Below are 24,158 nucleotides of genomic sequence, written 5' to 3' on the forward strand. Positions count from 1 at the left end.
TCAGTGTCTATTTCATGATTAGCCATAACTATCTACTTAAAAAGCTTGTTGAGTTTAATATTCATTTATCCATAGTAGATTTTTCTTGTATTCAAGATTCTCATTTGAGAATGTGTAGGTATTTTTGATGTTGATCGGTAGTCCAGAGACTTTATCTTAAGAAGAAGGGATCCTCAAGCCCTTGAGAAATGACAAGGAATTCATGAAGCCTGCCTCTAATGTTATACTACATCAAACTTTCCCTTACCTAATCAGAGAGATTATAAGATACTAGAGGCCTGGTACACAAAATTTGTGGGGGGCAGGATGGGGGGATGAGGTGTCCTCCAGCCTGGCTTGCATCCTCTTGCAATCTGGGGCCCCTTGGGGGAAGTTAGGCCTAAATCAGCAGTCGGACATACTTCTCACAATCCGGGACACTGCATGCACCAGTGACCATATTTTCATATAGGTGAAAGACATCTTGCTGTTGTATGGGCAGCTACATTTTTTTTGCCCTGATTATAAAAAGTAGTACATAACATGATCCATCTCAGGTAGTAGTACCACTTCCCCGTCTTATGGGTGGAAAACCTGAAGCAGAGAGAAGTTTCATAATTGGCTTTGTCACACAGTTATAAGTGTCAGAATCAGGGCTGAGCACAAAATGTTCAAGCCAGAGTTCATGCATGTCATTGCTGCATCATCCTATTTTTTCATGTTAGAGTAGCCTTGCCAGGTTTTAATTTTTAAATCTAAGAGACTACTCCCAATATATAGGGCAAGGTCCCTAGGCCTGGCCAGTGATCAGGGCCATCTGTGGGGTGACTGGCAGGTGGGGCGATCGGGAGCCCCCCCTGGCACCTGCCTTGGCTGGGGGCCTGGCACCACCCGTCTGCCCCCTGATGGTCAGTGCACGTCATAGAGACCAGTCATTCTGCCGTTTGGTCTATTTGCATATTAGGGTTTTATTACATAGGATTACTCTAGCCCTGGCTGAGTTGGTTAGAGCATTGTCCCAATATGCCAAAGTTGTGGTTTCGATTCCCAGTCAGGACACGTACAAGAATCAACCAATGAATGCATAAGTAAGTGGAACAACAAATTGATCCCTCCCTCTCTCTCTCTCTTTCTCTCTCTGTCCCTCATTCCCTCTCTCTCTCAAATCAATAAATAAAAATAAAAGACATTACTAATCTTTGCTCAGTACCAGTCTTGATTCATTAAGAATGTTTAATTACTTTTGTAGATAAATTCCAGAACCTTCTATTTTACAATCACATTCCTGAACAATGTCCATGGATCTTTAAGTAAAAATATTAACATATTTTTAAACCATATCTATTCAATCAGACTTTTGCTCACTTCCTAGGACACTGTTCAACACATGGATTAAACCTTACGTAAAATCCAATGTAAAGATTGGCTAGGGAGCACTTAAATTAATTAGGCATACACCTTATTAATTTAATAAATTTCTTTTAGGGTATATAAAATTTTCTATTTTGCATGCCAGAATAAATAGGAATCAGGGGGAGAAATTTCATGTCAGAAACTGAACAAGTGATCTCAACATTCTTGTCAAAGTTTTCATGAGCTGTTTTAGATGTGTTTCTCAATTTCCTCTTATTTTTCATGATATTTTAAAATCACTGGAAACTTTAGTCTAAACTAAAAGACTGAAGTTTATTTAGTCATTTGGTTATTTATTCTGATGGAGTTTCTTTTCTTTCTTTTTTTTTTTTTTAGTCTAAACCGCAACTTCTTCTTTTGAGGCATACTTTATACTGGAAGTCTCTTAGCCACATCAGAGTGTTTAGTTGTTTGTCTCATCTCCAACCTATTTGAATAAAGCCAAAGCTCTGGGTAACATTTTCAGAGAAAAAGACACACAAGAGGCTCCTCAGCCTTCTGAACACAGGGAGCCCACATGATGGTGCAACAAGGGCAATCTCAAGGTAGAGGTGAGCATTCCTTTTCTTAATTCCAGAGAGAAAGAAGTGTATGAGATGATGAGTTACCTGGAGAGAAGAGATAGACAATGAACAGATTGGAGGGATACAGATTGGACTACCATAGCAATCAAGAGAAGTTAGAAGAAAGACTAATTCCTCAGAGCCAGATGTACTTGTTAGAATGAGTAAACAAATATTAACACAGTGGTATGAGAAGGAGGAGACAAAAGTGATGGATTGAGAAAGATGGGGAATCCATGGGTGAATATAATATTTAAGAAGAAAGAAAAGGAAAGTAGAAAATACAGTTGATTGAGGATGACTTTTTCCTCAATTGTTTAGGACTTCAGAGCTACTACCTGGTTATTTATTCTGAGAGAGTTTCTTTATTTAAACATTTTATTGAATTTATTGGGTTGACATTGGTTAATAAAATTATGTCAGTTTCAGGTATACAATTCTACAATACATCATCTGTATATTATATTGTGTGTTTACCACCCAAAGTTAAGTCTCCTTCCATCACCATCTGTGGGAGTTTTTAAGCTCTCTCCTTCTTTTAGGTTTTTAATTAATATGAGATTCTTCACCTAGTTTCTTCATTGTTCTAAGTTTCTTAGGAACTCTGGCTTCTTGGCTCCATGGTAACTGCATTTGTCTTGCCTCTCTGACAGTAAGGCCAGTATGGTGGTCCCCCGTGAAGATCTGGTCTGTTGCTGTGGTTTCCATAACATTCCTCAGTGCTTGTTTCATCGTGAGTTGTGTGGGTAAGTTCTTCACTGAGGTGACACTCTTGTGATTTCTTTCCCTGTCATGTTCTATACACCATTAATATGTCAACTGTTAATTGGAATGCAATGCTTTTGTTGATTTCCCCTCCTCCTCTTCCTCTTTCTCCTCCTTTCCCTCCCTCTCTTTTCTCCCTTTTCTTCATATTTTGATAATTGATTCTGCTTCCAGATATATTTCACCTGGTTTTATTTATTCTCAATCATGACCTCTCATATGGCTGGATGTTAATTGTAGTCAAAGACATCATTTTTCACTACGTGGTTCACTACTGATCACATATTCTCTACCCACAAACCCCCACTATTGAGAATGCAACTATAATTGCTTTTATAATCATAATACTTTAGAATAGCGTCTTTGATTTTTCTTGTGAGAGTCTTTTCTAATATAAGGAGAATAAATATTCAAATGAAATATTGAGGATGTAAGGGAATAAAATATTTCTTTTCTGTTCCATTTGCTTCCAAATAAATATTTCAAGTACATTTTGTGAGAAAGCTTCAACACTTTGTTCTCTCTAATCTAAAATTTTGTTCTCCATTCTCTGCTAAGGCGATTAAAAATAGTTATAAAATAGTCTGGAAGGAAGTGAAAGTGATTTCATATGCCAGATGGGCCATGTTTGATGTTCCCTCAAGATACAAGTAAATGTCTTGGTCTTTACTAAAACACAAATAAAAATAATTATAAAAAAGTTAGAATCTGTTTCATTTTTCATGGTCAAGTGCAAGAGGAAGAGCGTTTAAGAACAGTTATTTTATTAACCAAGAGGAAGCAGATATTAAGGACCCCAAGGCATAGGCTAGGAGAATGGTGGGAAAGTAGTGATCTTTAGTAGTAGAAGGCTAACACAGAAATGAGTGAAGAATCAATTCAGGACCCAAGAGAGAACAGGTCTTTCTCCCTGTGCACACCCTTGAACATAAAAGGTAATGTTTATTTGAGACATTTAAAATGTTTCTAAATGTTTAAAGGCTCCCATTGGTTTCTATTTACCTCATATGTTTATCTGTAGCTACTAACAGTCAGAACTTTTAGAAAATGTAAAAATAATCTGCATTCTTGCTTCATGATTATGAAAATTAAGAAGAAGCAGTCAGTCAGTAGATCAACGGATAGGTATGGATTATTTTTGACAGTCTCTATTCTAGGTGTTTGCGATTAATATATGTAGAAATAGAATCTCTGTCCTAGGATATAGAACTTAAATTTCAATGGGGAAAGAGCAACAACAAAAAAGTACAGGCTTATACACAAACAAATGAATAGAGGCAAGCAGTAATTGAACACAGCCTTTATTGAGTTTGAATAGAAGAGAGAAGGAAATGGTTACAGTTGGAAGAAAGCCTGCTTGGCACAGATTTATAGAGCACAAGGTTTTGTAGCAAAAGAATCGGTGGATACTAATCCTCCCTCTTCCTCCACAGCGACGTATCATATTACATATACAAAAACTGTCAAAAGGCTGTCTGAATTACATACATATCATCCAAGTCTAACCTGCTTCAATGAAGGGACAAGGGTGACAGGTAAGGTGTTGCAATTCTTAACCAGACTTTCTCTTTTCTCAGAGAAAGAGAGGTCAGGGGTGAGCTCAAGATTGGTTTATTCTATTTTTAAAAAATGGATATCACACCCTACCTGGTTTGGCTCAGTGGACAGAGAGTCGGCCTGTAGACTGAAATGTCCTGGTTCAGTTCAGGTCAAGGGCATGTACCTCTGTTACTGGCTCCTCCCTGGCCTGAGCCCTGGTTGGGGCATGTGCAGGAGGTAACTAATTGATGTTTCTATTCCTTTTCCTCCTTCCCCCTTCCTCTCTGAAATCAATAAAAAAAATTTTTTTTAAAGGATTTCTCTAAACTTACATGCTCCTATCAGGCTCTAGATTTGCCCTTGTCCAGACTTCTTGAGATCAATAAGTGTTATTATCATACACCATGCAATTTGCTCAAGCCAACCCTGGAAATTCTTCATAAAAGTTTTGGTTTAAAGTTATCCTTACCCTTATCACTTGGATAAAATTTATTTTTGTTATCTAAGGCTCCTAGTTAATAACACCCATCTTAATTCCAAGTGTCAGCTTTATTACTGCTCAGTTCGGTTGGTGAAACATGGCTCAGGACGAGGTTGCCCTCACTTTAAAATGTGGTGCTGGCACCTTCGTATGTGGACCGTTAAGAGGGTTGAATTCAAAATCACGGTCCGCCTTGCACTATGTCTAGTGAGAAAGGCCAAAGACAGGCAAAATGCATGTTCGTAGTGGTTTTTATGGCCTTATTCCTTCCAAGTGAAGAAATACCAATAGATGTCAGATTCTTAGTATGCACTCCTTTGCCTTTATGGGAAAAATCTCTGAGAACTAAAGAGAGAGAGGACTTAGTGTCTTTCTATTTTTATGAGATGTTGGGATTTTTCCTTTTTAAGTGTTTGCTAGAAATACGGTACGTGGGGCGGCGAGGAACAGTTTTCTTTGCTCTCTCACGTAGGCTTTTCTTGCCCCATTGAGGGTTTTTGTTTTTGTTTTCTGTCGATTGTGGAGCTGGCACTTCTGGGGAGAAGAACATAATTACATCAATATTGTTTTCCTCTCAACAACTTGAGGCACTCCTCTATCAGCAGCTGGAGTTTTAAAGACTACCTCCTGGAAGCAGCAATGGGTACTTTAGCCTTTGCTTTCAGCATGCTCTGAAATGAATGAGACAAAGATGGGTATTCATTAAATTAACCCCACATCCATCTGGCATAAGAAACTGCAAAATTTACTCCCTCTTATAACCTTTCAAGCTGTTTCATACAAATAAGTCAAGTTACAGATAAGCTTATATGTAAAATTATCTTGTATGCTACCACGTCAGCAAATAAAAGTGCTCAGATTTTAAGAACATCCTTTCACATTATTATTACAATAAAAAGTTAAAAGTCCAAACAAAAATTTTCCATATTCATTAAAGGTAAAAAAATAATCGAGGTCCACATGTATCTTTTCCTATTTGTTTTCCACTCGGCCCCCATCTGAGGGCTGGGACATGTTGAAGCATGCTTGTCAAAACCCCAGAAATATATTGAAAAACTATGCATCCCCTTATTTAATCTGAAATCTAACTTTTTTTTTATCATGTATTAGAAGTAAAGCTATAATTTCTGGAACTTTGTAAATATCAACATTTAAAAATAAAACTGCTAAACATGTTTTTAAAATGTATCTTTGGTGTCTACATACCATTACAAATTGCTACCTCCACTCCCATCATGAATATTAAAAAAGAAGAAATGCATGTATTATTTAACAGTCCTGGGTATTACATCATTCTTTCCCCCTTTAGACTAACATTTACACAGCACTTTCCTGTCTGCCAAGATATGTAAATAAGAACATCTCTAATAGTTTTATTTCCTATGGAACATTAAGCTTGTTATAAAACTTCTTCTGGATGGATTTATTATAATTATCATCAGAATATATATTCAAAACATTACATATTTATTATATATTTTTATAAATTATTACTGATAACATAAAACTATTAGAAGCCCATCTATAATAATAAAAGTGTAATATGCTAATTAGACCAGACAGCCAAATGATCTTCTGGACATAATTCTGGATGTCCTTCCGGACAGCCTTCTGGATGAAGCCACAGCAGCGGGGGCCGAAGCAGAGGCAGTTAAGGGCGATCAGGCAAGCAGGTGAGCAGTTAGGGTGATTAGGCAGACAGGTGAGCAGTTAGAGGCTATCAGGCAGGCAGGCAGAGTGGTTAGGGGTGATCAGGCAGGCAGAGTGATTAGGGGCAATCAGGCAGGCGAGTGGTTAGGGATGATCTGGCAGGCAAAGGGATTAGGAGCAATGAAGCAGGCAGGCAGAGTGGTTAGGGGCTATCCAGCAGGCAGGCAGGCGAGTGGTTAGGAGCCAGCATTCCTAGATTGCGAGAGTTGGACATCCCCTGAGGGGTCCCAGATAGCTAGAGGGTGCAGGCCAGGCTGAGGGATGCCCTCGTGCACAAATTTCATGCACTAAGCCTCTAGTCTATCCTTACTAATAAAAGCTTAGGTGGTCATCATGCCGTGATGCCCTCATGCCATTCGAAGATGGCTGCGTACAGGGCTGGGCTTGATGCTGCGTGCTCGGCACAGAGCCTGTCTGGGAGTCCCACCTCCACTCGGCGAGGCCCGCCTGAGGTCCGGCAAGGCCTGCCTGGGAGTCCCCCGGCTCCATGCAGTGAGGCTTGCCTGGGGGTTCCCCAGCTCCGCACAGTGAGGCTTGCCTGGGGGTCCCAGCTCCATGTGGGGAGGCCTGCCTGGGAGTCCTGGGGGTCCCACCTCCTGGATCCGTGCAGCATGGAGGAGGCAGGATCCCCGGCTCCGGCCTACGTCTTTGGGGCAATCCATCAAGGAGCCCCAGATGGGTGGGCAGGGCCTACCTCTTTGGAGCGATCAATTGTGGGGCTCCTGCACTGTGACAGGGCACAAGCCAAGCTGGGGGACCCCCCTCCCCAAGTGCACGAATTTTGTGCACCGGACCTCTAGCCCTATATAATAAAGAGGTAATGGGCAAATTGATCATCACGCCCTCACAAGATGGCTGCCTATGACCAGACTGGCAGGGGGGTTAGTGAGGGGCGACCAAATGACTGAACAGCAGGTTGTGTGGGGCGACCAGGCTGGTGGGGGTGCAATTAGGGGCAACAATGCCAGCGTGGGGGGGCAGTTAGGGGCTACCAGGTTGGCAGGGGGTGCAGTTGGGGGCAACCAGGTGGCAGGGGGGCAGTTGGGGGCAATTAGGCTGGCAGGCGGGGGCAGTGAGGGGCGACTAGGCTGGCTGGGGGGCAGTTGGGGGTGACCAGACTGGCCACAGAGGCAGTGTGGGGCACTCAGGCCAACAGGGACAGGCCAGTTAGGGGAAACCAGGCAAGCAGGCAGGTGAGCAATTAGGAGCCAGTGGTCCAGGATTCTGAGAGGGATGTCTGACTGCCGGTTTAGGCCCGATCCCGGGGATCGGGCTTAAACTGGCAGTCAGACATCTTCCAAGGGGTCGCGGATTAGAGAGGGTTCAGGCTGGGATGAGGGGACCCCCCCCCATGCATGAATTTTGTGCATTGGGCCTCTAGTACAGTGATGGCAAACCTTTTGAGCTTGGTGTGTCAGCATTTTGAAAAAACCTAACTTAACTCTGGTGCTGTGTCACATATAGAAATTTTTTGATATTTGCAACCATAGTAAAACAAAGACTTATATTTTTGATATTTATTTTATATATTTAAATGCATTTAACAAAGAAAAATCAACCAAAAAAATGAGTTCGCGTATCACCTCTAACACGCGTGTCATAGGTTCGCCATCACTGCTGTAGTCCTATCTAATAATAGACAAACATGGTAATTAACCATACCTCCGACATGCTTCCCATTGGCTAATCAGGGCAATATGCAAATTAACTGCCAACCAAGATGGTGGCCGGCAGCTAGGCATGTGAAGCGAATAGGAGGCTTGCTTGCTCCAGCGATGGAGGAAGCCAAGGTTCCCCGCCTGCTGCTGCCGGCCTCTGAGCTGCACTCTAAGAGACAATGTTGCAATTATAGAAGCTAAACAAACCCCAGAAACCTGCTTTCAGCCAGCCGGGCCTCAGAGCTGGAGTTGCAACAGTGTTTCAATTATAGAAGCCAAACAAACCCAGATACCTGCTTTCAGCAGCCAAGGTCTCAGAGCTGGAGCTGAGCCTCAGAGCTAAAGCTGGCTCTCAGCTCCAGTGACAGCCATAGAAGGTAAATAAATCCCAGAATAAAAAAAAAAGAAAAAAAGAAGAGGTTGGGAGCTTCAGTCACCCGCCAGCCTGAAAACGGCCCTCAGCCCCTCACCCAGACTGGCCAGGCACCCCAGTGGGTACCCCCATCCTGAAGGGGGTGCGACCAGCTGCAAACAGCCATCATCCCCTCACCCAGGCTGGCCAGGCACCCAAGCGGGACCCCCACCCTGAAGGGGGTGCGACCAGCTGCAAACAGCCATCATCCCCTCATCCAGGCTGGCCAGGAACCCAAGCGGGACCCCCACCCTGATCCAGGACACCCTTCAGGGCAAACCAGCCGGCTCCCACCCGTGCACCAGGCCTCTATCCTATATAGTAAAAGGGTAATATGCAAACTGACCCTAACAGCAGAAGGACTGGGAATGACTGGTCACTATGACACACACTGACCACCAGGGGGCAGACGCTCAATGTAGGCGCTGCCCTCTGGTGGTCAGGCCGCTCTCACATTGGAGGAGCTCTGCTCAGCCACAAGCCAGGCTGATGGCTGCCAGTACAGCGGTGGTGGTGGGAGCCTCCCCTGCTTCCTCAGCAGCGCTAAGGATGTCAGACTGCAGTTTAGGCCTGCTTCCTGCTGGCAAGTGGACATCCCCTGAGGGCTGCTGGGCTGTCAGAGGGATGTCTTATTGCCCTCTTAGGCCCAATCCCCCAGAGAGCGGGCCTAAGCCAGCAGGTGGTCATCCCCTGAGGAGTCCCAGACTGCCAAAGGGCACAGGCCGGGCTGAGGGACCCCCCTCCCCCCCGGGTGCACAAATTTTTGTGCACCCGGGCCTCTAGTATATATATAAAAGGCTAATAGGCAAAGTGTCCCTGTGGGAGTTCAACCAGGAGACTGAGAGTTCTATCACTCACTATGACGTGTGCTGACCACCAGGGGGTGGCATAGAATGAAGGAAGGCCCGGGTGGCAGCGAGCAGCCAGGGAAGGGAGGAGGCCCTAGCCAGCACCCAGAAGGCCTTGATCAGCCCTGATTGCCAGCCAGGCCTAAGAACCCATGGACCGGCTCCCGGCATACCCATACATGAATTTTGTGCACTGGGCCTCTAGTATTTTAAGGAGACACATGGACTTTAAAAAATGCAATCAGTTATACTTACTATTGAATAATATTACTACTAGAGTGAGGTAGAATTCAACATCAACTCCTTTGTTATTTTTCATTTTAGTGACACAATATGATAAATCTTACTTATCTAAATAAATTGATAGAATAGAAAGTGTTCGGTTAGAATGGCACCCAATTTTTTTAGTGTTCTTTTTAAAAAATATATTTTATTGATTTTTTACAGAGAGGAAGGGAGAGGGATAGAGAGTTAGAAACATCGATGAGAGAGAAGCATCAATCAGCTTCCTCTTGCACACCCCCTACTGAGGATGTGCCTGCAACCAAGGTACATGCCTTTGACTGGAATCGAACCCGAGACCCTTCAGTCCCAAGGCTGACGCTCTATCCAGTGAGCCAAACCGGCTAGGGCATAGTTTTTTGCTAAAAACATATAGTGATCTAGTATCAAAAATTATTTATAATAATCTGTTCACTGAGAATTTGATTAGGTAATTTTTCAATGTTGTTAAATATAAAGAACTAGAAGACCAGTGCACGAAGTTTTGCACAATAGGCCTTCCTTCCCCTGGCTGCTGGCACTGGTTTTCCTCTGGGACCCAAGACCTAGGCCTTTGGTCTGGCCACAGCGGCTTGGCCTCAAGGCTTGGCTTCTCTGCTGTAGCCACAGCAAGGCAACTGCAGTGGAGAAGCCAAGCCTCTTCAGTCTTCACTCCAGCCGGAGCCTTCAGTCTTCGCTCTGCGCCTGTGTATGCAAATTAACCACCATCTTTGTTGGGTTAATTTGCATAGTCTTTCTGATTGGCTGGTGGGCATAGCAGAGTGACATCAATTTGCATGTTTCAATTTTATTAGTGTAGATAATAAATAGAATAATTTACAAAAGGTTTGTATTCTTCTCAGTCAATAGTGATTCACTTTCTCAATTTCTGAGAATTACACCAAAAAGAATATGTGTTATCAAATGACTATTAAGTAAGTACACTTCTTTTTATAATTACAAAGCACAATTGGAAAAATACAACATTATTAATGCCCATATATCTTTTTGACAAATGCTTCTTTTCATCACAGCTTTAAATAATTTTGTCAACCTTGGAGCTGGAGATTTAGTATATTTAACATATGTAAAATGCTTCCATACATAACTGATACAGCCAATTCTCACCATCAAAACAGTCCGCTTAATTAGACATGTTAAATTAACATATTGTTAATACATACTTTAAGGAGTATTATGAAAAACAATCTATATATATAAGAGCATAAGCGACTATTAACAATGAAACTACTGGTTGCTATGATGTGCACTGACCACCAGGAGGCAGATGCTCAATGCAGGAGCCTGCCAGCAAACCTCCCAGTCCCTCCCATCGGCTGGCAGGCCCCTGAACTGGGCTGGAGAACCTGGGGTGGGTGGCAGCTGATGTGGCCCCTTTCCCAGGGGGGCCGAGGGCCAGCTCCCTCCTTGGGGCCGGCAGCCAACCTCCTGGGTCCCTCCGCCCCTTCCCTCCCCCCAGCTGGCAGGCACCTATCAGCCCACTGCCCACTTGCCTCGGTGGCTGTTGGCCCCTCCCCCCAGCCGGCAGTTCCCGATCACTCAATGAGGGCTGGGCCCCGGGGGTTGATGGTGGCAGACACAGGTAGCGAGGGAAAGAGGAGGTGGAGAGGCAGGGAACCTGATTGGCCCTGATCACTGTCCAGGCCTAGGGACCCCACCCACGCACGAATTTTGTGCACCGGGCCTCTAGTATTTAATAATGAACAGAAAGCATAATTAAGATAAATTTCCAAAAGTGGCTAATAGTAAAATGATATAGATATGGTCTGTTTATTTTATTCATATTATAATATTATAAAAGGAAGAATAATTCTATAGATTGTTTCTCATCATTTAATATGCAAATTTTAATGCAATAATATTTAAAATGAATAACATAGAGCTATATATAACAACATGAATGAATCTTAGCAATGTGGAATTAAAAAATGAAGCCAAGAAGACCACATATATTATACTTTTAAAGAGATTTAAAATTCAACAAATCAAAACAACCTATTATTCAGGTATACATATATATGTGCTAAAATTGTATATAAACATGTAAATATACATATATGATCAAAACATGTCAGTGGATCTGTATTGGTTAGCTAGAAATTTTTAATTCTAGGATAATGGCAAATTGGTGTTTATAAGGGGAAAGGAGAGAGAAGTGATAATTTTTAAAACTCATAAGTTTGATGCTGTGTAAAAATTAGTAATAGGCAATATTTATGAGCAATTATTCAATGTTAAGAATCTTTTATATTTTATTGATTTTTTTACAGAGAGGAAGGGAGAGGGACAGAGAGTTAGAAAATGTTAAGCATCTTTTAAAGTGCTTTGCACATATTATGTGATTAAGTTTCCCTTTGGGTTTGGTACTGACTGTTTTTATTTACACTTTAAAGACAAAATAACTAAAGCTCAAGGAGGTTATATAATTTGCCCAAAGGCATACATAATAAATGGTGGAGTCAGAATTCGAGTAAGGCATAATTCTAATTTTCATAATCACCCTGTGAATAATTATCATTTCCATTTTAAAAACTTGAGACTTGAGACTTGTGGCTTGCCCAAGATTATTAAGTAGAATTGGCATTTGAGATACACCTTTATTAGTAATTTGTAACCATGATAGAACTTGGTGCATCTAATGTATAAGGGATATAAAGAACAGAAAAAATTTTATAGTGATTTTTTGGCAAAAATTCCAGATAAATTCTGTAGGTAAACCTTGGTAAATACTGAGGACTTAATGTGAAAAAATGTTTATTTAAAAGCAGCCCTATGGCCCCAAATTATATAATTTAGGGAACAATAAATACATGACTTAAGAAGCCCATCTCTAGAAAACAACCTCAGATTTCACATATATGGAATTTACCTCTTTGATCTTATTTGTCTCATCTTGCACTCACTCTTCTATTTCATTCAACATAGAAAAAGTCTGGGGATGTTGCCCAAGTACTTGGAAATCTTTTGGTTCCAGCTGCTACTTCATTTCTAAAGAAGGTAATTTTTGGTCTAAGAGTGAGCAGAACTGTGTTCGGATGGGGGCTCATTTGGTGGTACTCAACACAAAAGCAGAGCAGGTACTTTTGTTTTTTTATTTTTCATTTTCATTTAAATAAAGTAAATTTAATTAAAAATAAAATTTATCATCTTAGCTGTTTTAAAGTGTACAGTTCAATAATTAACTATATTAACATTGTTGTAAAAAGATCTCTACAATTCTAGGAATATATCCTAAGAAACTTGAAACACCAATCAGAACGAATTTGTGCACCTCTATGTTCATAGAAGTGCAATTTACAATAGCTAAGATCTGAAACAGCCCAAGTGCCCATCAGTAGATGAGTAGGTAAAAAAGCTGTGTACATTTACATGGTGTCATATATACCATGGTATACTATGCAGCTGTAAAAAAGAAGGATCTCTTACCCTTTGAGACAGCATGGAGGGACCTGGAGAGTATTATGCTAACTGAAATAAGCCAGTCAGAGAAAGACAAATATCACACAATCTCACTTATAAATGGAATCTAATGAACAAAATAAACTGACAAAGAAAATAGATCTAGAGATAAGGAAGCATGCAACAGACTGATGATTCTCAGAGGGAAGGAGGGGGAGCGGGAGAGATTAACCAAAGAATTTATATGCATATTTGCATAACCCATGGACACACACAATAGTGCTGGTGAAGACCTGGGGAGGAGGTGAAGGTGGGGAGGAGGGGAGTCAATGGGGGAAAAAAGGGGACATCTGTAATACTTTCAACAATAAAGAAAGATTTAAAAAACTGAATTCAAAATTAATTGCACTTTATCTCAACCAGAAAACAATTCTGATAGATTAAAAAGGTGATACGAGGCCCAGATGGAAAAATGAGACTAATCGTTTTTTTAAGAAGTCATCACTACTGTTATAAATATAATAAACACTCCTTTATGTTTAACTTTTAAAAGTAATTAATTACTAGAGAATTACTACTTAGGGGAAGAGAGAAACAAATTTGAATTTTGATAACTCAAATGCAATTTCATTGATAAACAATGAGAAATACGCTAGAATACATCTGAACATATACAATTTTAAAAATGGTTGAAAGTGCAAAAATTGACATGCATTTTAAAAGAATTCTGCCACTTGGTGAAGAAAAAATAAATTTGCGATGGAAATTCATGAGTTATAACTCCCTCCTTCTTGTAATGATATTGATGTTTGGGGCCTGTTCTGTTGTCCAATGAGCTGTCTTGACACTGTTCCTCACAGCTGGCATTTTATTTTCTCTTTAGAGCTCTAAAGAACTCTTACTCTATTCAATTTGGGAATTTCAGTCTATGGCTTCTTTTTCTTTATGCAGAATTTCATTGTTCAGCAGCTGAATGAATCACTTTCTTATTTTCTGGGACTCTCAGATCTACAAGGGAATGGCAATTGGCAATGGATTGATCAGACACCTTACACGGAAAATGTCAGGTGAGTACAGACTCACATTAATGAACCATGGGCTTTGTTTATATAACAAAGTAATTAACTACTAGAGAATTACTACTTAGAGGAGGAGAGAAACAAAATAGTACCTAATTTTAATTTTCAATAGTTACCTCATTATGAGTCTTTGGATAGACAAAATAGTACCATCTCTTGCCCAAGGAATGTATGTAAAAAGAAGTATGAAAAAAGTAAAGAATGCATAACAAATTTTTAAAAATGGAAGAGTTCACCCTATTATTAGTGGAAAAGAAGAAACTATAAGAGGGATGACTGAAGGAAGTAAGGCATAAAAATGTAGGGCAATTTTGTTGGCAGTGACTGTTAATGCTAATACTGATAATTATATTGATGATAACAGATTCTAACAATTATTAAGTTCTTACATGCACAATTATTAAATGCATATATTGTCACACTTAAACTTTATGAAAACTTTTTTAGAACTCATTTTACTGATGAAAAGTGAATTAACTTCCCTGAAGTCAATAAGAAGTAAGATGAGAAAGAGGGCCGCAACTCCATGTCTAACTCCAAAGATGGGTCTCTTATTCATTACCATTTGCTGCCTCTAAACTCGTGCAGACACTTCAATTACACTTTACTTCAATTAATAAGACTTAAAATACATGTGTGAGAACTGTGTTCAATTCTAGGAGGATGATTATATAATAATACTATTTATTTGTGGCTTTGAAATAAATACAGAATTTAATTATACATTATTGCATGTGATGTTCACATACTTTTATAAGCTATTTGGGGACCTGACTATGATTCCTATTTTTATAGGTGAAGAATCAAATACCTGAAGAGAATAAATTATTTGCTTAAGATCAAAATGAGTCAGGAGAAAACCATGTCTCTTAATTCCAAAAACAAAGTCCTACCCTCCCACCCCCATCCAAACCTTGTCACCCTTACTACAGATTGCATTCCTTGTAGGCAGGGTAACTTCTTATGACCAGACTCAAGCTCCATGAGAATAGGTATTTAGGAAGGTGATAAGAGTACACAAATTAAGGAGGCAACCTCTTCATTATGCTACCAAGACACGAATTGTTTAACAACCCAGATCAGGATAAGGGCTCTTTATAGAGAAAAAAGTGAAGATTAGATTTTAGGAACAAGGTCAAGTTTACTCTATTACATAAAAATTTGCCAGGGAAATGTTAGAGAAGCAATTATAAAAGTGTGTGTTTACACTTGGGGGTTTTGAAGAGGGCAGTATGAGAAGAGGAGAGCAATCATTGGAGTGTTATTTCACCCTGAACCCCATTCTCTTCAAACCCCAACTCTATATTCTTTTTAATTAATCACTGTGCATTCACTGACGTGTTTTTATCCTTTGTTTCTCTTTAGATCATGGCACGAGGGTGAGCCCAGTTTTTCTGCAGAGGAATGTGCTTCAGTAGTTTTCTGGAATCCTAGAGGATGGGGCTGGAATGATGTTTTCTGTGATTCTAAAAGAAATTCAATATGTGAGATGAATAAACTTTATCTATGAGTAGAACTTTATTCATTGTCACATTTAAAATGGAGACCTATCTTAAAATGATAATTTCCTCTTGTAATTTATGTGTAATTCTTATCATAGAGCAGTGGTTCTCAACCTTCTGGCACTTTAAATACAGTTCCTCATGTTGTGACACAACCATAAAATTATTTTCCTTGCTACTTCATGACTGTAATGTTGCTACCGTTATGAATCATAGTGTAAATATCTGATATGCAGGATGGTCTTAGGTGACCCCTGTGAAAGGGTCATTCGACCGCCAAAAGGGTCGCGACCCACAGGTTGAGAACTGCTGTCATAGAGGTTTATGGAAATATCCAGATGTCTTACTTTCTTTAGTCATCCCTTTTATAGTTTCTTCTTTTCCACTAATAATAGGGTGAACTCTTCCATTTTAAAAAATTTGTTATGCATTCTTTACTTTCTTCATACTTCTTTTCACATACATTCCTTGGGCAAGAGATGGTACTATTTTGTCTATCCAAAGACTCATAATGAGGTAACTATTAAAAATTAAGAAGGACTTTCCTCAAAACTCTATAGAGAAATTCTTTTGGTCAAATAAGTAACTGTGACTGCCATCATGTGGAAGCCTGGCAAGAGCTGAAGGGTCTACTTCCTCGATGTCTTACTCACATGGCTGGCAACTTGGTACTGGTTTTTGTGAGAAGGCCTCCCATCCTCACCATAGGGAACTCTCCATAGGGTTTCTTGAGTGTTCTCACGAGATGATGCTTGGCTTTCCGCAGAGGAAGTACTCCAAGAGAGCAAGTGAAAGTAGCACTTTTATGATCTGGCCTCAGAAGTCAAACACTTTAACTTCTGGTGCAGTCCATTGGTCACATAGACCAAACTGATATAGTACAGAAGTGGATTACCCAAAGGCATGACAAGCTCAAGATGAAAATCACTGAGGGCTATCCTTTTTTTTTTTTTTAGACTTTTATTTTATTTTATTTTATTTTATTTTATTTTATTTTATTTTTATTGATTTAAGAGAGGAAGAGAGAGAGGGAGAGAGAGTTACAAGCATCAACGAGAGAGAGAAACCAAGATGGCAGTATAGGTAAACACCAGAAATTGCTGCCTCGCACAACCACTTCAAAAATACAACTAAAAGACAAAACGGACATCATCCAGAACCACAGGAAGGCTGGCTGAGTGGAAATTCTACAACTAGAAGGGAGGAGAAAAGCACACTGAGACTCAGAGGAGCTGCGGAAGTAAAGTGCAGAGATATGGAGGCACACGCGGAAAGGGCAGGCAACTGAGGACACGGTTGTCTTTTTCAATTGGGAGGGAGTCTCAAGCTCCTGACTGCTCTGAACCCCAGTTCCGGGCGGGTCTCTTGGGACCCAGACTCATATGGGGAGAAACTGGACTGTCTGGCATTGGTTGGAAATAGAGGGCGGCTTTCTCTCAGAGGTGTTTGCAGCGATTACCGGGACACTGAGACGCGGGGCCTCTTAGGGTAGGTCTGAGGATCAGCCATAGCTGTTCACTCGCCCTGTTGATTCCCTGAGGTCCCGCCCCACCCAAGCTGTGGGGAGAGGCTTTTGCATATGAAAGGCTTGGCCCTCTGCTATCTGAAAATTACCTAACAAACTACAGCTGGGTCAGAGAGACCCAGAACATCCAAAGGAAGGCCCAAGGCCCCACAGCAGCTTGTATTGCTTCACAGCTGGGCCTCATCGGGGCACCTCCAAACCCCAAACAAAGAAAAGGACTCTGCAGATCTCTCCATAGCGTCTGCTGGGTAGCCTCAGGCAGAGGCTAAATTAGCACCTCCTTAGAGATCCAAGTGCCAGTGTACGCAGTGGTCAGAGTGGGACCATCCAGATTGCAACTTCTCAGATCCAAAAGGGACACACTCAGGGGCCAGACTCAGTGAGGACCAAAGCCCCACTGAAGTAAGTCTTGCTCCATAAGGGTGTCTCCAGTACAGAAGTTCTCTCACTGTAGACACAGCTGATTCTCACAGCCAATTGGTCTGGAGGTCAATTCTTCGCAGTGATACCTACAACAATCAAGGCTTAACTACAACAAGACTGTGCACAAAGCCCACAAAGGGGTGCACCAAGAGTGTCCACCTCAGGTAATTGGGGAGGCTGAGCCACTGGGCCCTATAGGACACCTAGCACACAAAACTACTCTATCAACACAGGGAAGCAGCCAAAATACGCAGACAAAGAAACAGATCACAAATGACAGAAATGGAGAAAAGCAAACTACTGGATATAGAGTTCAAAACCACAGTTATAAGGTTTTTCAAGAATTTTCTAGAAACTGCTGATAAATTTAGTGAGACCCTCAAGAAATCTAGTGAGACCCTCGAGGATATGAAAAAGGACCAACTAGAAATTAAGCATACACTGACTGAAATAAAGAATATTATACAGAGTTCCAACAGCAAACTAGAGGATCGCAAGAATCAAGTCAAAGATTTGAAATATGAAGAAGCAAAAACACCCAACCAGAAAAGCAAAATGAAAAAAGAATCCGAAAATACGAAGATAGTGTAAGGAGTCTCTGGGACAGCTTCAAGCACACCAACATCCGAATTATAGGAGTGCCAGAAGAAGAGAGAGAGCAAGATATTGAAAACCTATTTGAAGAAATAATGACAGAAAACTTCCCCTACCTGGTGAAAGAAATAGACTTTCAAGTCCAGGAAGCACAGAGAACCCCAAACAAGAGGAATCCAAAGAGGACCACACCAAGACACATCATAATTAAAATGCCAAGAGCAAAAGACAAAGAGAGAATCTTAAAAGCAGCAAGAGAAAGACAGTCAGTTACCTACAAGGGAGTACTCATATGACTGTCAGCTGATTTCTCAACAGAAACTATGCAGGCCAGAAGGGAGTGGCAAGAAATATTCAAAGTGATGAATAGCAAGAACCTACAACCAAGATTACTTTATCCAGCAAAGCTATCATTTATTATTGAAGGTCAGATAAAGAGCTTCACAGATAAGGAAAAGCTTTTTAACCAGTATTATACGAAATGCTGAAAGGTGTCCTTTGAGAGGAGGAAGAAGAAGAAGAAAAAGGTAAAGATACAACTTATGAACAACAAATACACATCTATCAACAAGTGAATCTAAAAAATTAAGTGAATAAATAATCTGATGAACAGAATAAACTGGTGAATATAATAGAATCAGGAGCATAGAAATGGAATGGACTGACTATTCTTGGGGGGTATAAGGGTGTGGGGGGGGGGCGGGAAGAGACTGGACAAAAATCGTACACCTATGGATGAGGACAGTGGGGGGGGGGGGTAAGGGCAGAGGGTGTGGTGGGAACCGGGTGAAGGGGAGCTATGGGGGGAAAAAAGAGGAACAACTGTAATAATTTGAACAATAAAGATTTAATCCTATCTAATAATAGACAAACATGGTAATTTACTGTACATTCGCTACACCTCCCATTGGCTAATCAGCGAGATATGCAAATTAACCCAACCAAGATGGCGGCCGGCAGCCAAACAGCTGAAGTGAGCAGGAGGCTTGCTTGCTCCAGTGATGGAGGAAACCAAGGTTCCCCACCTACTGCGGCCCGACTCTGAACTCCGAAAGCAACAAAGTTTCAATTATAGAAGGTAAATAAATCCCAGAATAAAAAAAGAAAGAAAAAAGAGAGGCTGGGAGCTTCAGTCGCCAGCCAGCCTGGAAACAGCCCTCAGTCCCTCACCCAGGCTGGCCAGGCACCCAAGCGGGACCCCCACCCTGATCCGGGACACCCTTCAGGGCAAACCAGCCATCCCCCACCCATTCACCAAGCCTCTATCCTATATAATAAAAGGGTAATATGAAAACTGACCCTAACAGCAGAATGACTGGGAATGACTGGTCACTATGACACACACTGACCACTAGAGGGAAGACGCTCAATGCAGGAGTTGTCCCCTAGTGGTCACTGCACTCCCACAGGGGAGCTCTGCTTAGCCACAAGCCAGGCTGATGGCTGCCAGTACAGTGATGGTGGTGGGAGCCTCTCCTACCTACTCAGCAGCGCTAAGGATGTCCGACTGCAGCTTAGATTTGCTCCCCATTGGCAAGTGGACATCCCCCGAGGGCTGCCAGAGGGATGTCTGATTACCAGCTTAGGCCCAATCCCCTGGGGAGCAGGCCTAAGCCAGTAGGTGGTCATCCCCCAAAGAGTCCCAGACTGCGAGAGGGCACAGGCCAGGCTGAGGGACCCCCCAACCCCCGAATGCACAAATTTTTTGCACCGGGCCTCTAGTTTTAAAATAATTTAAAACAAACAAACAAACAATGAGAGAAAAATCATTGATCAACTGTCTTCTGCGTCCCCCCCCCCCCCCCCCCCCTACTGCTCAGGATCAAGCCAGCAAGTCAGGCATGTGCCCTGACCAAGAATCAAACTGCAACCTCTTGGTTCATAGGTCAATGCTCAACCACTGAGCCACACCAGCTGGGCACTGAGGGCTATGTTATAGGCTGGCTACCATAGCAGAATTTCTTTAAAAAGATGCAAAATATGTGTACCAAGAAAGGAAATAATTTATTCTTCTACACTAAAATTATGTACTTGTGTTCATTAAAACACTATCAAAATTTAAAAAGTAGAACTGAAATAAGATATTTCAAATATTTGTAACTAACACAGTATTAATACAAAGAACATACAATGGTCACAAATGAATTAGAAATACAAAAAATTGGGCAAAATATTTAAAAAGCATTTCACAGAAGAGGAATACCCAATCTAGTAAACATGTTTTATAGAGATGTTAAGCTTCACTCTGTTATACCAGAAATTCAGCAAGCAAAACAGAAAATGCTGTAATCAGAGAGCCGAATTTGGAATCTTTATTTCAAAAGCTGGCAGCCACAGGAGGACTTGGATCTCTTAAGTTCTTGCAGCCCTGAATGAACTTAGGGGTAAGCTTATAAAGGCTTAAAAACCCCATGTGCTGGTATGGGGGCAGGGTGCTTAGCAGATATCTTGCAGAAAGCTTGTAGCCTTGAGCACAGCTCAGATAACCAGAAGTCACCTGGCATGGGAGGAACCAAGGATGGACCAGACCCCCACACTGGCAGAGCGGCTTGCAGGACCCGATAATTAAGAGGGGGCAGTGACTGGACTATAGGCCAGTGATGACGAACCTTTTGATCTCGGCATGTCAGCATTTTGAAAAACCCTAACTTAACTCTGGTGCCGTGTCACATGTAGAAATTTTTTGATATTTGCAACCATAGTAAAACAAAGATTTATATTTTTGATATTCATTTTATATATTTAAATTCCATTTAACAAAGAAAAATCAACCAAAAAAATGAGTTCGCATATCACCTCTGACACGCATTTCATAGGTTTGCCATCACTGCTATAGGCTAACAAGGATGTGCATTAGGTTATTGGCACAGATTCAGATTGCTAACCCCTCCCCCAAAATGTCTTATTTTCCCCATTATTCGAGCAAGCATGCTTACAGAAGCTAGAAATAGCAGAGTCACTTCTATCAGGGAGGCTATCTGGTTTAGTTACTTCCTGGAATTAACAGAACAAAGGACCATCTGTGTTTAGTGAAAAATTTTAAATGGCAGTTCTTACAAAATGGAGATTACAGGAACAAGATGGAGTGCCTATGGTTCAGATGGAGGGCAAAGGACAGGATGGAGTCATTCCTTTCAAGGCCCATTGTTCAACTCTTAATTTGAGAACTGCAAGTAGGACCACAATAATGTGGTGCAAAAGTAGGTTTGTAGTTGTTTGTATGAAAAATAATACAATAATTAATACATAATAATACAAGAATAAACTCTGTGTTTTCTGTACTCACAACTGTAAACCTACGGCAAACATTTACACAATGCAATACTATGTAGCTATAAAAAAAAGAGAAGCTCTTACCTTTTGCAACAGCATGATTTGCAAAGCAAAATAAGCCAGTCAGAGAAAGACAAATATTACTTGATCTCACATATATGTGGAATCTAATGAACAAAATAAACTGATGAACTAAGTAGGACCAGAGGCATGGTTACATGGAACAGATTGATAGATCTCAGAGAGGATGGGGGTTGGGGACTGGAAGAGATGAATCAAAGAGCATATATACATAGTCCATGGACACAGACAATAATGTGATGAAGACTTGGGGTAGGGTAGGGGCTGGGAGGCGGGGGGCAAATGGAGGAGAATGGGGGACATTGGTAATAGTGTCAATAATAAAAATTATTTGCCCATAGGGTTTATTTCTGGACTCTCAGTTTTGTTCCATTGATCTGTGTGTCTGTTTTTCTGCCAATACCATGCTGTTTTGATTATGTCACTTTGTAGTATAATTTGAAGTCAGGGAGTGTGATACCTCCAGCTTTATTATTTTCTTCCCTCAGGATTGTTTTGACTATTCATGGTGTTGGTGGTTCCATATACATCTGATTTGTTTTTGTTCTATTTCTTTAAAAAATACCATTGGGATTTTTATCTGAGGATTGCATTAAATCTGTATATTCCTTTGGGTAATATGGACATATTAACTATGATGATTTTTCCAATCTAAAAAAACACTTATAGACATAGACAACAGTATAGTGGTTACCAGAGGGGAAAAGGCTGTGTGAAAGGTAGTAAAGGGTAAAGGGGGTCAAATATATGGTGTTGGAAGATTATTTGTCTTTGGGTGGTGGGCACACAATGAAATATACAGATCATGTATCAAAGAAATATATACTTGAAACCTATAAAATATTAACCAATGTCACCCCAATAACTCTAACAAAATTGGGTAGAAATAGCAATAAATGTCCTAACCAGTTTGGCTCAGTGGATAGAGCGTCAGCCTGCAGACTTGAAGTGTCCCAGGTTCGATTCCGGTCAAGGGCATGTACCTTGGTTGCGGGCACATCCCCAGTAGGGGGTGTGCAGGAGGCAACTGATTGATGTTTCTCTCTCATCGATGTTTCTAACTCCCTATCCCTCTCCCTTCCTTTCTGTAAAAAATCAATTATATATAGATATTATATATCTATATATATGAAATATCAATAAAGGTGAATAATTGTTCATATTTTGAAGGCATATAAACGAATTACTTTATGTCATCTACATGCTTTTTATTTGCATAAACTGACATAGTAATTGAACAGAGTAACTTCATGTGAAATACCAAGCAAATAATTTTAACATATTTGGAGAAGTCCTTAACATTCTTTTATTTTTGAGTGTACATTTGCTTGTTTTATTCTCCATATAAAGGAAAAAGCTTTTAAATCTTTGGGAACTTTAATCTTTAACAATACTACTTCTTTTGAAGTGAATTTTACACAACATTTTCTAGACTTTCAGAGTGACAAAAGTCTAACTTCTCTGAATAAATCCCGTTTCTTGGATAAAAACTTCAGAGAAACAGACATAAGAGGTTCCTAGTATGTCTCACTATGAGAGCGCAAACGCAGTATTTCAAAAAGAATAACCACAAAGTGGAAATGAGAACTTATTTTCTTTTTAGTTCCAGATAGGAGAGTAGAAGTAAAACCGAGAATAGAAGATTAGGAATTGATGTTGATACCAAGAGTGATGATCTATAAAGTAAGTAAACAAGTGAGAGATGTGTGAAGTTAGATGATTATAGTACTAAAATAGAGAACAGAGCACATTAATAGGTAGGAAAAGCTGAAATTAGAAAAATCACTCAAACATGAGCAATTGAAAGGATCAGAAAAACATATACTGTGGTTCAAGATGGTGATGCAGGAAAATCCTAACTCACTTTCTCCAACTGACACACTGAATTTACACCTACATACAGGACAATGTTCTTTAAAAGAAGCCCCAAAATTCGTTAAGCAACTCCTCCACACAAGGTGAATGAGGAAAAACTTATATTAATATGAGAAGGAGAGGCAGAGCCACAATCTTGCCATAAACCCCACCCAGGCATGGCAACCCACATTGGAAGGGTCCTAGTTTATCCCTGAGCAAATAAAGGCTTGAACCTCACAGCTGGCACCACAATTTATTAGTCCCGCACCTGAGAAATGGGCCCCTAAACTAAACTATCTAGCTTTGAAAGCCAACAGGACTTGCATCCATGAGACACCCCCCCCCTCCCCCCGCCCAAGTCCATAGAGAACCAAGGAAAGATTCTCAAGGGGCTCAAGCAGGCTCATCATGGCTAATCCCTCAGGCACAGCACAGAGGCCGAGGACTACAAAACACCCAATCTTTCTGTGAAAGAGGCCTATTTTGAAAGCTTCAGCCTGAGGGGCAGGCATCTAATTTAACACACATATAGGGACTGACTGAAATACTCCCCAAAGACCACAGAGGTTCTCCCTTTGCCTGACTCCAAGTCATCATTATATCCTGGAGAACAACTTGTGCATAAGTCTGGCACCCCTGTGTTGTGGTTTCTGTCCATGGAACTCCTCTTGACCACCTGGCTCATATGTTTCTAGAGTTTTTTCCTTTATTCAGTTAATGGGTTGTATCACATTTATTGATAGGCATATGTTAAACTATTCTTGCATCCCAGGGA

The 24,158-nt window shown here is 40.9% G+C and overlaps 1 protein-coding gene across 4 annotated transcripts; it reads left to right on the plus strand.

Annotated features, from left to right (window-relative positions):
• The first annotated feature begins 1,780 nt into the window (after nt 1–1,780).
• Nucleotides 1,781–15,649, plus strand: LOC118651673 (C-type lectin domain family 6 member A-like). Of its 4 annotated transcripts, none has more exons than XM_036301099.1 (6): nt 1,782–1,943; nt 2,609–2,701; nt 4,154–4,255; nt 12,576–12,727; nt 14,001–14,116; nt 15,494–15,649. In XM_036301099.1, the coding sequence occupies exons 1-6, from the start codon at nt 1,910–1,912 to the stop codon at nt 15,636–15,638; spliced, it is 642 nt and encodes a 213-aa protein (XP_036156992.1). In that variant the 5' UTR covers nt 1,782–1,909; the 3' UTR covers nt 15,639–15,649. The 4 variants fall into 4 exon arrangements, with proteins under 4 accessions (XP_036156995.1, XP_036156992.1, XP_036156993.1 ...); XM_036301100.1 differs by having other exon boundaries at nt 1,782–1,937; XM_036301102.1 differs by lacking the exon at nt 4,154–4,255 and having other exon boundaries at nt 1,781–1,937.
• The last annotated feature ends 8,509 nt before the right edge of the window (nt 15,650–24,158 follow it).

This window comes from Myotis myotis, unplaced genomic scaffold (genome assembly GCF_014108235.1).
Source record: "Myotis myotis isolate mMyoMyo1 unplaced genomic scaffold, mMyoMyo1.p scaffold_m19_p_3, whole genome shotgun sequence".
NCBI lineage: Eukaryota > Metazoa > Chordata > Mammalia > Chiroptera > Vespertilionidae > Myotis > Myotis myotis.